Genomic DNA, 14564 nt, shown 5'->3' with positions numbered 1-14564 from the left:
CACTGACAACCGTGTGTCTGTGTGGGGCAGAATCTCAATCTCTCTCTCTCTCTCTCTCTCTCTCTCTCTCTCTCTCTCTCTCTCTCATACACACACACACACCAGGTCATTCTATTATTTCTTGTAACACTACAAGATCTACAATGCTCTGAAGGTTAGAAGAATCATTTCTATCACCATGAAGAAAACAGTGCAGGAAAACCTAAAATACAGGCTCTCTGTGCTCTTTCTCTCTGTATTTGGTACAAGGTCTTACTACGCAGCTTGGACTCACAGTGATCTTCCTGTTTTTAGCCTCCCCGGTGGGTGCTTAGCCCACTGAGCTATCAGCCCTCCCCCCTTTTGGCGACAGGGTCTCACCCGCAGTTCAGGGTGGCCTTGAACTCACTATGCAGCCCAAACTAGCCTCAAACTCACAGTGATCCTCGTGGCTCAGCCTCCCGAGTGCTGGGATTACAGGCGTGCACCATCACACCTAGCTACCCATGCTTTTTTCTTACTGACAGCCACACTCCCTCTGCGGGGGCTTAACAGACCTCCAAAATGAGATGGTTACTATCTTTATATTTCATATCTGTACTTTTGTGATTTGTGGAAATAAAGTATATTCCATTTACGAAAATCACATCGGAGGGGTGTGGCCGTGCATTTCTGCAGTGGCAGCACTGGGGAGCCTGAGGCCGGAGAATCACCAATTTGAGGCCAGCTTGGGCTACCTAGAAAGCTTAAGGCTAGCCTCGGCTACACTGTGTCAAAAACTGCATAGACGCTAGATGAAGAAAACAAAGTAGTAATGAAATTTTGCTCCCATAGTTAGAAAGAAAAATATGAAACTTTTCTTAAATGTGCGGGCCAAATAGACACGATGTAAGAGGAAGACAGTGTTTCCCTTCTTGGGTGTGATTATGTGATATAGCAAAAAACATACTCAGTCTGCCTTGGCTCCTGACGTATTTCTCCTAAGCCTCTGCGATCTCCTTCATAGCAGGACTGCGAGGCGCGCTTCTGTTCTAACAGCTAGGCTGTAGCTGGCGCTCCTGACACAAAGCTCCTAAGGCCTTTCTAACTTCCTGAGTGACAGGCATCCAACAGAGCCCTAAGCCCCCTGAACTGTCCAGGGCGACTGAAGAATCCTCTGTTCTAATGACGGGATTCTTGATGTGATCCAGGGGATGGGGCTGTTGCCAGGGTGATTAGAGCGCTGTAGCTTCCTGTCCCTCCCCTGACCTCCAGGGAGGACAGGGATGAAGGCTGAGTCAATCACTGATGAGCCCACCTAATGAGGCCTCCATAAGCACCCAAATGGGTGGAGTCAGAGCTTCTAGGTTGTGGCACACCCAGAATGCCTGGAAGATCGAGCTTGAGGCCGCTCCTACATACTGAGCATATGCGCTCTTCCTCGGCCTTGCTATCTGTAGAGTGCACTATCCTTTATAAATAGGAAAATGCAAAAAAACCCTGAAATATTAGGGCCAGGGAGATGGCTCAGTGGGATAAGTGCTTCCCTGGCAAGTGCAAGGGCTTGAGTTCAATCCCCAGTTTCGGGGGGGGGGGGAACCAAAGGAAAAAAAAACCCAAACTGAAATATAAACAGGAAAATGCCAGTGTCTCCAGGTCCCTTCCTGCTCCTAACCCAACCCAAGGAGGATGTCACAGAAACCTCTGATATACAGCCAGTTTCTCTGAAGGGCAGGTCCCAACCTGGGACTTGACCCTCAGTGGACTCAGGACAGTCCTGCTGGATTAAGCTATTAACCTGTCAGATCTGATGCCACCTCCAAGGGGAATATGTTGGAGAACTGCTTGATACAGAAAGAAAATCCCCGCACATTTTGGAGACAGAAACATGCTGTGCTAGGAGGGCTTTGGCCACTTGCCCTGTGCAGTGAAGGGCTGAAGCTGATTGGCGCTCTGCACGCTAACACCAGCCCAAGCAGGTAGGCGGGGCTCCGGGCCTCTCATGTCCTGGGGCCCAGTGGACAAGGAGGGTGCTTGCCTTACTTTTCTCATTCCTGACACCCACAATTTATTTAAAAAAAATTTTTTTTTCCATTTATGTATTTGGTACAGGGTTTCACTCTGTAGCTCAGACTCACAGGGATCCTCCTGTTTTCTGCCTCCCAAGTGCTGGGATTACAGGCGTGAGGCACCATGCCAGGACTTGGTTGCCGGCTCAGTGCATCCCAGCCAGCGCAGCATGTGGGACCAGGGACTGGATCCTGGTTTCTGGGCTGGCCAAAGCAGGTGCTTAGTCTGCTGAGTTATCTTGCGGGCCCCAATACTTAGGGAGTTTTTGGGTTTTTTTTCGGTATCATTCCCCTGAGCTATCTCCCTGGCCCCTTGACACCCACAATTTAAAGGAGAGTTTTATTTTAGTTTAAAGTTTGCAGAGGTTTCAGTCCACAGTGGGCTAGCTAGCACCTGGATAGGATGGGATGGCAGAGAATGACCTGAAGGCATGGAAGTGGGGAGCAGAGAGATCAAGGCAGAAAGGAGGGAGATGGACCCTTCCAGGCCACGCCTCCAGTGACCAACTCCCAAATCAGTCAGCTATAAACTCAACAGCAGACCCATCCCCGGTGAGGATCACACATCCGTGACCCAATCCACTCCCCAAAAGCCCACCTATGAGTGCACGAAGCTTTGGGGAGACATTGAGATTAAATCACAACACTGAGGAAACTGTGGCTTCAGAGCAAGAAAGATGGAGACCCCAGGCTTTTAGACAAAACACAGGCTCCATGTGGCAGCATCTGGGCTCACCAGACTCTGGCTCCTGTCCGCTAGCTGGCCTCGTTTAGCAGGTCCAGAGTTGTTCACCATGAGGAAACTAGTCACACTCCCCAACCCCAGTGCCATGTCTTTCGTTCCACCCTTGGCCTATCCCTTCTGTGCCTCCCACTCTTCCCAGCCCAAAAACACTTACCTTTCATTTTAAAACCAAACAACAACAACAAAAAAACCAAACAACTTTTTTTTTTTTAGGCGACAGGATCTTTGTAACTCAGGCTGGCCTTGAACGATGCGGCCGGGCTGGCTTCACATTCACAGCGATCCTCCTGCCTCAGCCTCCCAAGTGCAGTCATGCAGCACCACACCTGGCTGAAAACACCTGCTTTCCAATTTGTGGACAAGTATAAACTCCCCAAGATGAATGCAATCAGGTACTGCAAACATATGCTGGTAAAGATTAAAATAAAAAAATCAACAATTCAAAGCAGTAACACATTTCAAAGCTGCTCAGCCAGGCCATTTTCCTCTGGATAATCTTGGCCCTTACCAGTTACGCTTTCCTTTCCAGGAAGCCAGCAACGCACGCTGGCGAGAGCGCTTACATCAATGCTCAGCGTACACTGAGTATGTACTTAATACGTTAAAGCATCCCACCGCTTCCATCAGCTTCCTGCGGAGCCAGCTCCAGCAGGGCTCCACCTGTGTGGCTCTCCTTTGCCCACTGCTCTCTTGTTGCTAAGAAAACTGATGAGTAAAACCAGGTCTTCTGGGGGTGAAGGAAAAAAGCACCCCGTCATGATACTGCGGCGACCCACGTCACCAGGTGACGGACACCAACTTGGCAAACTTATTTCTGACCCTGATGACAATGTTGGCTTCTAAGAAGAACGAGAAAACCAGAGTGTGTTTTATCACCTGACTCCTGGGTGTGTGTCCATTTCCTGCTGCCTCCAGGCTGAAGATGGCAAGAAAAAGGAAGCCATAAGGCAGCAGTGTAATTTGTAACCCCGTGTTCTGTATTATTTTTCCACTGCTAACAAAATCAAAGTTCTAGGAAGTCATTCTATGGCACAGAAACTAAAGATGACTCTCCCACCCTTCCACCCAAGGGTGTCCTTGCCTTTGGACACAGTGACTGACTCCTGTCCCTTCTTTAGCTCCTGTCTTAAGCCACTGAACACTGCCTTGCTCCTCAATCCTGCCAGCCAGAGAGAAACGCAGAAAAAGGGGCAGAGTGCCCAGTATGTCAATTTGCCATGTTCAGCTTGAGTACATCATCTTTTAACTAAAAATTTTTTTTTTATTTATTTGATACAGGGTCCCACTATGCAGCTTGGACTCACAGTGAGCCTCCTGTCTCAGCCTCCCCAGCACTGGTTTTATAGGTATGTGCCACCACACCCGGTTCCAGGGCTGGTAGAGCACGGGGTACTGGGGATTGAACTCGGGTCCTTCAGCTTGCCTGGCAGGCCCTTATGCAGCTATTTCCCCAGACCCTGAATGCATTTTTATTTATGTGAAATTCAGAAAAATTTTAAACACTGAGGATTCTATGTGGCGTCAATGAGGACAGCATCATGCACCCAGAGACAAGAGCACAAAGGCAACCTGCTTGTCATGGGGAAGGCCTGGCCCACTCTGCCCGGCAGGCTCACTAAGCGCCATTGCTTCTGGTGCACAAATACGACTGCAGGCCCAGTTTCCCTAGCCAAGCGCAAAGATACTTTGAAACGCAGTTTATGATGTTTTTTACAAACAAACAAAAAAAACTCAGGTGCTTGTAATAATCCACTCTGAAGCTGAGTAAACAGACCATGGCCACCATCTAGACCATGTTTCCAAATGCGAATTGTTTTTTAAAATTCGACTTTTTGTTCTGGTAAGGTAGAAATTTAAAATAAATTCACACAGTGAAAGAAGACATTATGTAATGTTTTAAACTTCAAATTGCTTCATACCCTCTAGAAACATTTTTCTGTTTTGAAAGACAACCATAACCTAGGAAAAACATCTCATTTTCCATGGGGACCCACAGGAACAGGTTTCTGCATTAGTCTGAGCAGCAGGGAACAGAAAAAGATTGTTTTCTGCAGTGCGAATTCGCTAAGTGACACAACAGATCCTTGATCTCTGTGTCAATATTCTGTGGTTGCTGTCGCAGCCGCCATAACCCAAACAAAGGAAGAGAGAGTACAAAAACCTGCGAAGTCCAGGGCCTCTCTCCCTTACCCAGCGCGCCTGGCTGCCCGCCCTGGACCTACACTAGGGGCACAGTCCCTTCGTAAGCCTCTGGTCTCCCTGCAGGACCTCCGCCCTTTACTTACAGAACAGCGTCTCCTGACCCACAATGGACAGAGTACAAGCATCCTCTAAATGGGTGGTCTGTGACGCAACCTTGAGCAAGAGACTGAGGACACACTTGTAAACAGGTTACACGAAACATTATTCACCTTGCCTATGCTAATACATTCTAATAGTTTCTCTTTTACCTTATTTCATTGTCTTCAAATGCTAGTTTTTGCCCACAGCATTGATTTCACAAGCCATAATGAGCCCAGACTTGGGAGTTTGAAATACAGGGATGTACGCCGCCACTGTGGGACACGTAGTTACGCACAGTGTTTACATCAGCCAACGGAACTGTAAAAGGCTAAAAGATCTCAACAGAAAGAGAGGACCTCTCTTCTGTGCACATAAAAAGGTGAAGAGTTGAACATCGTTCTAAAGAAATGGTGCTCAGGAGACCTTGGAGCGCAGATAAACCTGGGCAATGTTTTCAAAGGAGCCCGAATAAGAATGTGGCGCTCCCTGGGCCCCACCAGCCCGCACAGAGGCCAGAGGGACTCCCGTGCCAGTGCTGCAATGCAATCACACCCTCCTTCTGTTGCAAGAATTATAAGGCTCTCGGGACCGGGAAGAACCTTAAATGTTAAAGTCTATTTCCTCCCGTCAGATGACCAAAGTCAATCCGCGTATCCTTTAAAAAGCAGAGCACCAATTTTGGTCCTACCAAAAATAACTAACTTTAGTTATAAGTAGGGTTAAAAAAATGATTCACCTAGATGTACAACTTTTTTAAAACAATGACTAGAATTTTATTGGTCAAGGGAAAACAGCTGGAGGTAAGATAAAAAAAGAATACATCTTAGGAATCCTTAAGTACATCACAATTTACATTTTGAGTATCTTATTTCAGATGGCTGCTGTTCACCAGCTCATTAAATGCTGATGCCAGGATCTTCTTCTGAAGTCCCAGATGTCATAGGCTTGCCTGTTGATTAAATTATGTCCACGGCCCTGTGGCTCAGGAGACTCTAGTAGCTGCCTTGGCCTCTATGTTTGGCACCAGCAGAGCCCGCTGGTGGCACAGGCCTCAAGTTTGGAGGTTGACACTGGCTCTGCAAGCAGTGCTTGTCCCCATGAAAACTTCCACTGTGGTAGCTCAGCAGGTGCCGCCAGAGTCCGGCTCTGTGACCCTGGCCTCACCTTTAGCTGGCACTGTCCATGCCACAGCTGCCGAAGAGAAGAGACAAGGAAGATTTCCAGGGAGAAGCTGTGGCAGTGGTGGTCCGCAAGGGGAATTGCTCCCACGCTGCTAGGGACTAGGATTTCCACCAGGCGCACGGTCTGTGAGCTCAGAAAGTGCTTTCCAGCAGGCAGTGGCACCCGCACCCTGTGGGACACACCTCCTGGGTCCGGAACCACTCCATCATGTGGCTGGTGTGGCCACCGTGCCCACAGGTCAGGCAGAAGTTGGACGAGCCACGCACAGCCACGTGGCAGATGGCACACTGGAAAGTGAAGCCTTTGCAGATGGCACACTGCGCGCCACGGACCTCGCTCCGGCAATGGCTGCAGTACACGCCGAACTCTGCAGAGGGGTGGAAACAGGCAAACAAAGCACCGTGAGACTGGCTCAAGGAAGCTGGCACTATCAGGCAGAAAGACTACTGCCCTCGTGCTTCTGTCAGACCAATGGTCTTCCTTTTTTCTCTCCTGTTTTTTGAGATAGGATCTTGCTATGAAGTTCAGGTTGGCCTTGATCTCCTCTCTGCCTTCGCTGCTGGAGTGCTGGCGTTACGGGTGTGCACAACCTTGGCTGGCACCTTTTTTTTTAAACATTGGAACTACTTCTGCAATGTAAAGAAGTCTCCCAAAGTGGAGCCACTGCCACACAGTGGCGGGGGCGGGGGAGGCTGGAGGGGTGGCTGGTCTGTGGCTCTTAGAGGCCCGTGAGAAACCCACTCTGGCCCCACAGCTGGCATGTGATCTGCTGAAAGAATGGAATAGCTTGGAAGCATTTCAGGTGAAAGTGCAGTGGCTTTACCAACTTGACAGCCTGTTCTCCTTTTTCTGAGATAGGGTTTCTCTACATTGTTCAGGTTGGCCTCAGACTCACTATGATTCTCCTGCCTCAGCCTCCTAGCTATGAGATTACAGGGTTGTACCACCATACCCAGCTTTAGTCAGTCCACCTGACTGCCCTCCTCCCCACTGGTGGGAGGTAGGATGGCCACATCTGTGTGGCTCCACCTCTCTGCCAGGCACAAGTCCTGCCTCTCGGAAGAGGACGTGAGGTTCAGCCTCCCACCTGCAAAACCCAATCCACTTCAGTTCTCATTGTGGTGTCTCCAAAACGCACCCTACTAAGGCCCTCTGCTCTACCTGCCCCTTCTGGCTGCACTTACCCTGTGGCCAACCTGAAATTACAGGGCCAACTTTATCTATTCTGTAGTACTAGGGATTGAACCCAGGGCCTTCGCCCTCAGCTACATCTCAGCCCTTTTAACATTTTTTATTTTGAGGCATGGTCCTGCTTAGTTGCCTCAGCTGGGCTTGGCAATTCCACTTTCTGGGGCTGGGATGAGAGGCCTACTACACTCAGCTTACAGGGCTGACTTTAGAATTATTTCTTTGCAAATACCCTCAATTTCCTGCCCCTGCTCCTGCACTGTACCAGCTGGCAGATGTGCAAGCCTGTGTCCCCTGTCCCTGTACATCTGTTCCAGGGAGCTGAGTGGCCCTTGAGGAGGGCCTACCATCAAGAAGTGCGTCTCGCTTCACACGCCCTGCCACACTCTGACTCTGCTGTCCCCACAGGACTGTCCCTTTGCGAGCTTCTCTGTGAGCCTCTGCGCTCCTCTCCAGCTGTCTCTCACTTCCTGAGGAAACACACACCCCTGCGGGGGCAGGGGTGCCTTCTTCTTCACGATGCTACCTCTGCAAACCGCCTGGGCTTGCTTTCTTCCTCAACCTCTCTGTCCTTCTTCAGGGATAATTTTTACAATAGAACAGTAAGGACTGAATAAAACTGATGAAAAAAAGTATGGCTAATGGCCTATTTTCTAATAGGCATTTTTACTTATTTGTGTGTGTGTGTGTGTGTGTGTGTGTGTGTGTGGCCAGCTCAGCCCACCAGGGGGCGGGCTGGCTGGCATGTGGTGCTGGGGGATTGAACCGCGGTCCCTGTGCTCTGCTAAGTTTGTTCAAAGTAGGTGCTTTAGACCACTGAGCCATCTCACCAGCCACTCTAATAGGCATTTGGGAGAAAACTCCTTTTCTTGCTCCACCTCTCATCGTATCAGGTTATATATTTTAAAAATATATTAGTATATTTTGTGACAATCAACATACCCTTGTGGGGTGTTGGTACCTGTACATATTCTATCTTTATCCCTTTTTTTTTCATTTATGTATTTGGTACAGGGTCTCACTACACAGCTCAGACTCATAGTGATCCTCTTGTTTTCACCCTCCCCAGCACTGGGATTACAGGTGTGCACCACCATGTCTGGACTCGTTCACCAGCTCAGCGGCCCACATCTTTATCCTTTTTACTGATAGACTATACTTACAAAAATTATGTGAACATATCCTGTCCCAGTTAGTTTTCCAGAATGCATAAGGAAAAAAATATTCAAAAAAAGATCTTAATAAAGATTATATCATTACTTCATGAGGAAGACTTAGGAACAGCAGTTCCATAGGCAACAGTTCTATACTGATTGACCTTATCTACACAACTGCTCGAAACAATGGTTAAGTGTCAAACTCCCTATTCATGGAAAAGTATTTATGTAGGTTCAATTAGAATCTGCCTCCTGGGCTGGGGAGATAGCTCAGTGGTATAAGTGCCTGCCTGGCAAGTGTAAGGTCCCGAGTTCTATCCCTGGTACTGAAAAGAAAAAGAAAAAAAAAGAAAAAAAATCTGCCTCCTTATCAGGATACAAATGGATAGATTAAGTTTATGGCTAAGGTCATACCTAAAAGGTCACATTTAAATTCTACTGTCATTTAATTGAGTCTGATAAACCATTTTTAGGAGGAGGACGAGAATGCTTTCACACAGATATAAAGTCTACAAGTCCTCCCAGAAAACTGTTCATTGCCTTAGGGACTCCCAGCCTTACACAAGCAGAGCTGTTCTGACTTGACAGGCCAGAAAAAGTGGTAAACTTGGGGATCACAGATAAGAGGCACAGTACTGGTTTCGCAGTTAAAACTTGGTAGAGGAGAAATGGATCATCCTTGGCTCCTAACAGACAAATAACGAAAGGTGATCAAATACTTCAGAGCTGGATGTGCTGGTACGTGCTGGCACTCTGGGAGGCTGGAGGAGGACCACACTTAAGCCCAGCCTGGGCAAGTTAGTGACTTAGTGAAACCCTATCTCAAAATAAAAAATGGGCTAGGGACGTAGCTCAGGGTGAAGGCCCTGAGTTAAATCCCCAGGATGAGGAAGGGGAAGGGAGAATTTAAGCACACAGAATAATCCAGTGATGATGCTGAGGTTCTACAAAACCTCCACACAGAAGCTAACTCCGAAGGCACAAGATGCTAGTTTGTTAACCATGCAAAAGAAAGGGCACAAATGTAAATAAAACCAGCCAAATAAATAAAACCTTACATTACCACAGGGTCTTGAGTTCAATCCCAAGTACCACAAAAAAAAAAAAAAAAAAAAAAAAAAAAAAAAAAAAAAAAAAAAAAAAGACCTTAGATTAGTAAACTAGACTAGAAAACTGCTGAACCAAATGTAAGCAGCAAGATCCGCATCTCTAGGGAAGGAATTATCCTGATGGGGAGGCTGAAAAGGCAATGTACCCCCTTTCTTTGCCCCTGCTACAACAGGCACATCACACACTGCATGGGGGAAAAAAAACCAAGAAAACAAAAAAAATCAACTTAGTTTTTTTTTTCTTCTGTATTTTAAGGAAGGGTGTACAGGGTGTTTAGGGTCTCACTACTGGATTGGACTCAGTGATTCTGTTTTTACAGCCTCCCAAGTGCTGGGATTACAGGCATGCACCACCACACCCAGTCTCCATTGCCATGTCAGTATGCCCCGGGGGCGGGGTGAGCACAGCAGGCCCCGGGATTGAACCTTTGTCAGCCCCGGGCCGGGGTGAGCACAGCAGGCCCCGGGATCCAACCCTTGTCAATGTGCCTGCACGCAAGTGCTTTAATCAGCTGAGCTATTTGGCTGGCTCTAACTTAGATTTTTTTTTTAAAGGGATTTTTTTTTTTGGCTTTTTCTTCCTTAATTAAGGGAAGGCTTGAGCCCACCCTATAAGTATCTAATTTCCTATGCATGAAAACAACTCTATCCTTCAAATTTCCTATGGTGAAGCCTGCAGATCCTGGATGACCCTCGCAGGGAAGACAAATAGGAAGGGAAACCACTGCAGTTTGTCCCTAAAGAGACCACTTATAGCCCTGGGAGCCTTGGGTAGTTTTTCCCCAAACCCAATAGCAGCCTGGCGATGGGGCACACTTGTAACTTAGGACTCAACCATGGCAACCCAGCAAGACCTTGTCTCCAAACTCTTTAAAAGGGGTGGGATGTAGCTAAGTAGTAGTGAGCTTGGAGTACATAGGGGAGGCTCTGGGTTTAATTCCTAGCACTGCATAAAAAAACAATTAAAAACACAAAATACCCTACTGGGCCCTGGATCTGGCTAGCCAATTCCTCCAAAGTCTGGATCTCTACCTTGTAAAGCTTAACATAAAAAGCAGCTCTCTTAATGTTTTTGTCTGAAAATCTCTTACAGTCTGTCTGCCTCCCTTTTGAAACCTTGTGATTCTGTTTTTGTTTTTTTGAGACATGGCCTTGCCCTGTAGTTCAGGCTGGCCTTAAACTCCCTATGTAGCCTAGGTCAACCTTGAACTCATGGTGATCCTCCTGCCTCAGCTTCCCAAGTGCTGAGATTACAGGTGTTGCCCACCACGCTTGGCTTGTGATATTGTTATTGGTATGTGACATTCTAGTCACTCTTGTTGTTGTTGTTTTTTTTTTACTCTTGTTTTTTAATGAGACAAGGTCATATAGTCCAGACTGTCCTTGAACTTGATAGGTAACACAGGCTGGCCTTGAACTTGGATCCTCCAGCCTTCACATCCAGTTTCAGGCTACTTACTAATTCCTATTTTTTAGGTGTTCATGAATTTATGCTTTAAACTCTGGATTACAGACTTCTTGCCCTCACTCCAAACCACAACTCTTTTTCTGTATATACCACAGAATTAAACCCTAGGTGTCAGTAAGGGTTAAGGTAACTAAGGGACTGATATCTATTCCCTATCTCTGTGATCCATGTTTTCCTAAAAACTAATTTTAAAAGACAGCTTTCTCTGGGCTATCATTAATATCTACCTGTTAGATTTTCCTGCACGGAGATGCTCTGAAAATATATGCTGCCTAAACACCATTTTGTGTGTCTGCATTTCTTCAAGTATGTAAACTAAAATAAACCATAGTAAATTAATCTTTGCTATTTCATATCTAAATGTAAGTATTGTTCCACTGGGTTTTTCCAATTGAACTATGTATATACAACTTCAGTCAAGAGCCAATCATGATGGTGCATAGCTGTAATCCTAGCACTTGAGAGGCTGAGGCAGGAGGCTCGCCCGAAGTCTGGGCCACACAGTGAGTTCAAAGCCAGCCTGAACTACTGTTATGGTTTGTGTCTAGCTGTCCCCACAAAGCCTCATGCAGTCACAGGGCAGGGATTTCTAGAGTTTGAGATTAACTGATCCACTGTGATTATGGGTCTTAGTACTGCTGGGATTATGGGTGTGGAAACTTCTCCCAGCCTGGGGCGGATAGCCTGAATGCAATTTTTTTTTTTTTTTTTTTTTTTTGTGGTACAGAGGATTGAACTCAGGACCCTGAGCTTACCAGGCAAGCACTTATTCTACTGAGCTATCTCCCCGGCCCACTGAATGCAATTTAAGAGTGACAGACTTGCTCTCTGTTGCCATTGTTGCTGCTACTCCTCCATTTTGCTCTTTGCCCTTTGCCACCACCATGAATGGTTGCTCTCTACCACGTGCCAGCCTGCCTTGGAGCCAGCTGAGAATGGGCTGAAACCTCCAGTAACTGTGAGCTAAATAAACCTTTCCTTCCTTCACTGTGAGGGTCAGGTATTTGCCCCAGCCACGAGGGAAGAGTAAATGAGACAACTACATAGTGAGAATCTGTCTCAACAACGCCCCCAACGAAAGGGCAAATAGTTCTGCACATCTTACAAAACTTAGCACTCCCTGTATCTCTCACCTCATTACTCCTAGAAGAAATCTTTTCAGTTTACTGCAATGTATCTTTTGTTTTTATCTTATCTTGAAGCAGCATACTGATGAAGCTATTTCTTCTATACAATCTGTAAGCATCATCTACTATCTACGACCTCCCCCAGGGGCCACTCCTTTCTCATCCCCACCTGTCTCCCCAACCCCCACACTCCACCTGTCCCTCATCCTCCCCAGTTGTATTCTGGCTGGGTTGTGTTCTGCTTGTCCGTTATTCACCCAGGTAAACATCACTCATCTGTGCACTAAGACAGTTTTCCTTTCCTGCACATTTTGCTTTTCCCAGAATTAGTAACTGTCTCATTTTCCTCATGTGCTTAGTTTGCTATGTACTTATCAATAATTCACCTCCAAACTCTCCCTCAAATATTTGATTCTTCTATAAATACACTGAACACTGCAATATACTAGGTACGTTATTTTCAGTCGGCTGTGCCTGAAACCAAGGCTCCTGCAGCCCCAGTGGGCTGGGGCTATCTATCTAGGACTGTCACAGCGAGCCCCCACCTCAGTGTCTGACCCCTTCCCTTCCTGTGCAGATTCCAGGCCTCCACTTCCTCAGGACGAAGGTCTGCTATCACATGTGACTGATAATCAGGGTTCAGACTCTGGAAGGAATCATTTTCTTGATAATTCTGGAGGTAGTGGCACACTCTCTTCTAGTTCCCAGAACTGTTCCTCAGAGAGAGGTAGGTGTGGTATCATCCACTGTCCCCATCCTTCATGTGTGATCCATTTTGTCTCTGAAAATTTGAGGGTGCCTTCTGTGTCCCTGGTCTTTTTCCCTTCATCAGTGTAGGTACTTGGTGGTTCAGTGCAGTGTGGGAAAGTATTCTGCTCTGAAGAATAAACTTCCAGGGTACAGCAGGGGTGATTCCGGCTCCACAAATTAGGAGGGTGAACCTGGGGACCATAGAGGCCATCAAACAAGACCATGGCTTCTAGTCTCACCTCCAAGCCCCTCCCAGAGGCACTAGGGACCCCTGACTCCTGAGCCACGCAGGGCTCTGCAGGGGCCTTTCTGCTCCCGACTCCCAGCTCAGGCTCTGCTTCTCAGGCCCGGGAAAGCCAGCCACCTATCTGCTTCCCACAGCCCACACTTCCCTGCGACATTCTTTTTTATACAGTCACGCTTTTCAGAAAAGCTCTGTACAGACACTTGGGTGAGTCTAAGGAGAGAGGAAATCAGTGTGTTCAGCCCACTCTCTCTGGCGGGCTTCCATTTCTTCCTTTCAAAAAATGTTTTTTGCTTAGGAGCACTCACATCACAGTCTAGCTTTCCCTCCAACTCGTAGGCATCTCATTTGGAGGCTCTGGTTCTGGATCTTTCCCTTGGCCCCAGCTCCAAGCCCTCGCTCCATCTAGGCCCAGGCGGGTGGCCAGCTGTCAGCCGCGCTCAAGCTGTGTTCTCCCCTCTGGCTCCCAGGTGAACCCACCCATCCACACAACCCCTGCCCCAATCTTTCCTGAGCTCCACACACATCCCAGGGCCTACAGACTCCTGTAAGTTTCTGTCTCCTGCACCCTGTTTTCTCTTAGAACACCACACTGCCACCTGCCCAGCCAGTTGGAAATCACGAATCAGCAGGCTTTGTCCTCCTTCCTCAAGCCCACATCGGTTTATTAGCAAGGCGTGTTGAGTAAGCGTGTTGATCTCTCTAACAGATTTTAGCCTAGCAACCTCCCTCCACCTCCAGGGATGTCCTCTGAGCAGGCTGCCAACCTCTCTGACCTGTGTGCTACTCGCCAAACAGTGGTCCTAGTTGTACTTCACCCTCCCAACAGCCAGGGTGAACTCCCTGAAGTGTAAACCAGAGCCTGTCACTCTTTGTTTTTAGCATGTTGCCTCTTAACCGCCTCTGAGGCTAGCTATGGGGGTTGGGACACAGCCCCAATTCTTTCCCACAACCTACAAGCCTTTCCTGCTGTGGCTCTAACATCCTACAATCTAGTTTTTTGTTTAATGTTATTAAAATATTTTAATAATTTCTTTTATTTTAATAATTTTTAACCAACATAGTAATGGCGCGTTTATGAGGCACAATGGATGTGGCACTTCCCACAGTACTATAATACAATGCATAATGATTAGATCAAAGTAACCGGCATATCTGTTACCTCAGACTTAATTTAATCATTTCTTTGTGCTGAGAACACTGAAATTTCTCTTTAAGAGCTATTTTATTTCATTTTAATGTATTTGGCATAGGGTTTCACTAAGCACATCGGACTCGTAGTAA

At 47.2% G+C, this 14564-nt stretch overlaps 1 protein-coding gene across 1 annotated transcript in view; it reads right to left on the bottom strand.

Annotated features, from left to right (window-relative positions):
• Nucleotides 1-5817: 5817 nt before the first annotated feature.
• Nucleotides 5818-14564, bottom strand: part of Wdr59 (WD repeat domain 59) — a 98985-nt gene continuing 90238 nt past the window's right edge. The window contains exon 28 of the mRNA XM_012513509.2: nt 5818-6604. Within this exon, the coding sequence (XP_012368963.2) occupies nt 6369-6604 (236 nt within the window). The 3' untranslated portion in view covers nt 5818-6368. The remainder of the gene's footprint in view (nt 6605-14564) is intronic.

This window comes from Octodon degus, unplaced genomic scaffold (assembly GCF_000260255.1).
Source record: "Octodon degus isolate 3935 unplaced genomic scaffold, OctDeg1.0 scaffold00011, whole genome shotgun sequence".
NCBI lineage: Eukaryota > Metazoa > Chordata > Mammalia > Rodentia > Octodontidae > Octodon > Octodon degus.
This window is presented reverse-complemented; position numbering and strand designations above follow the sequence as displayed.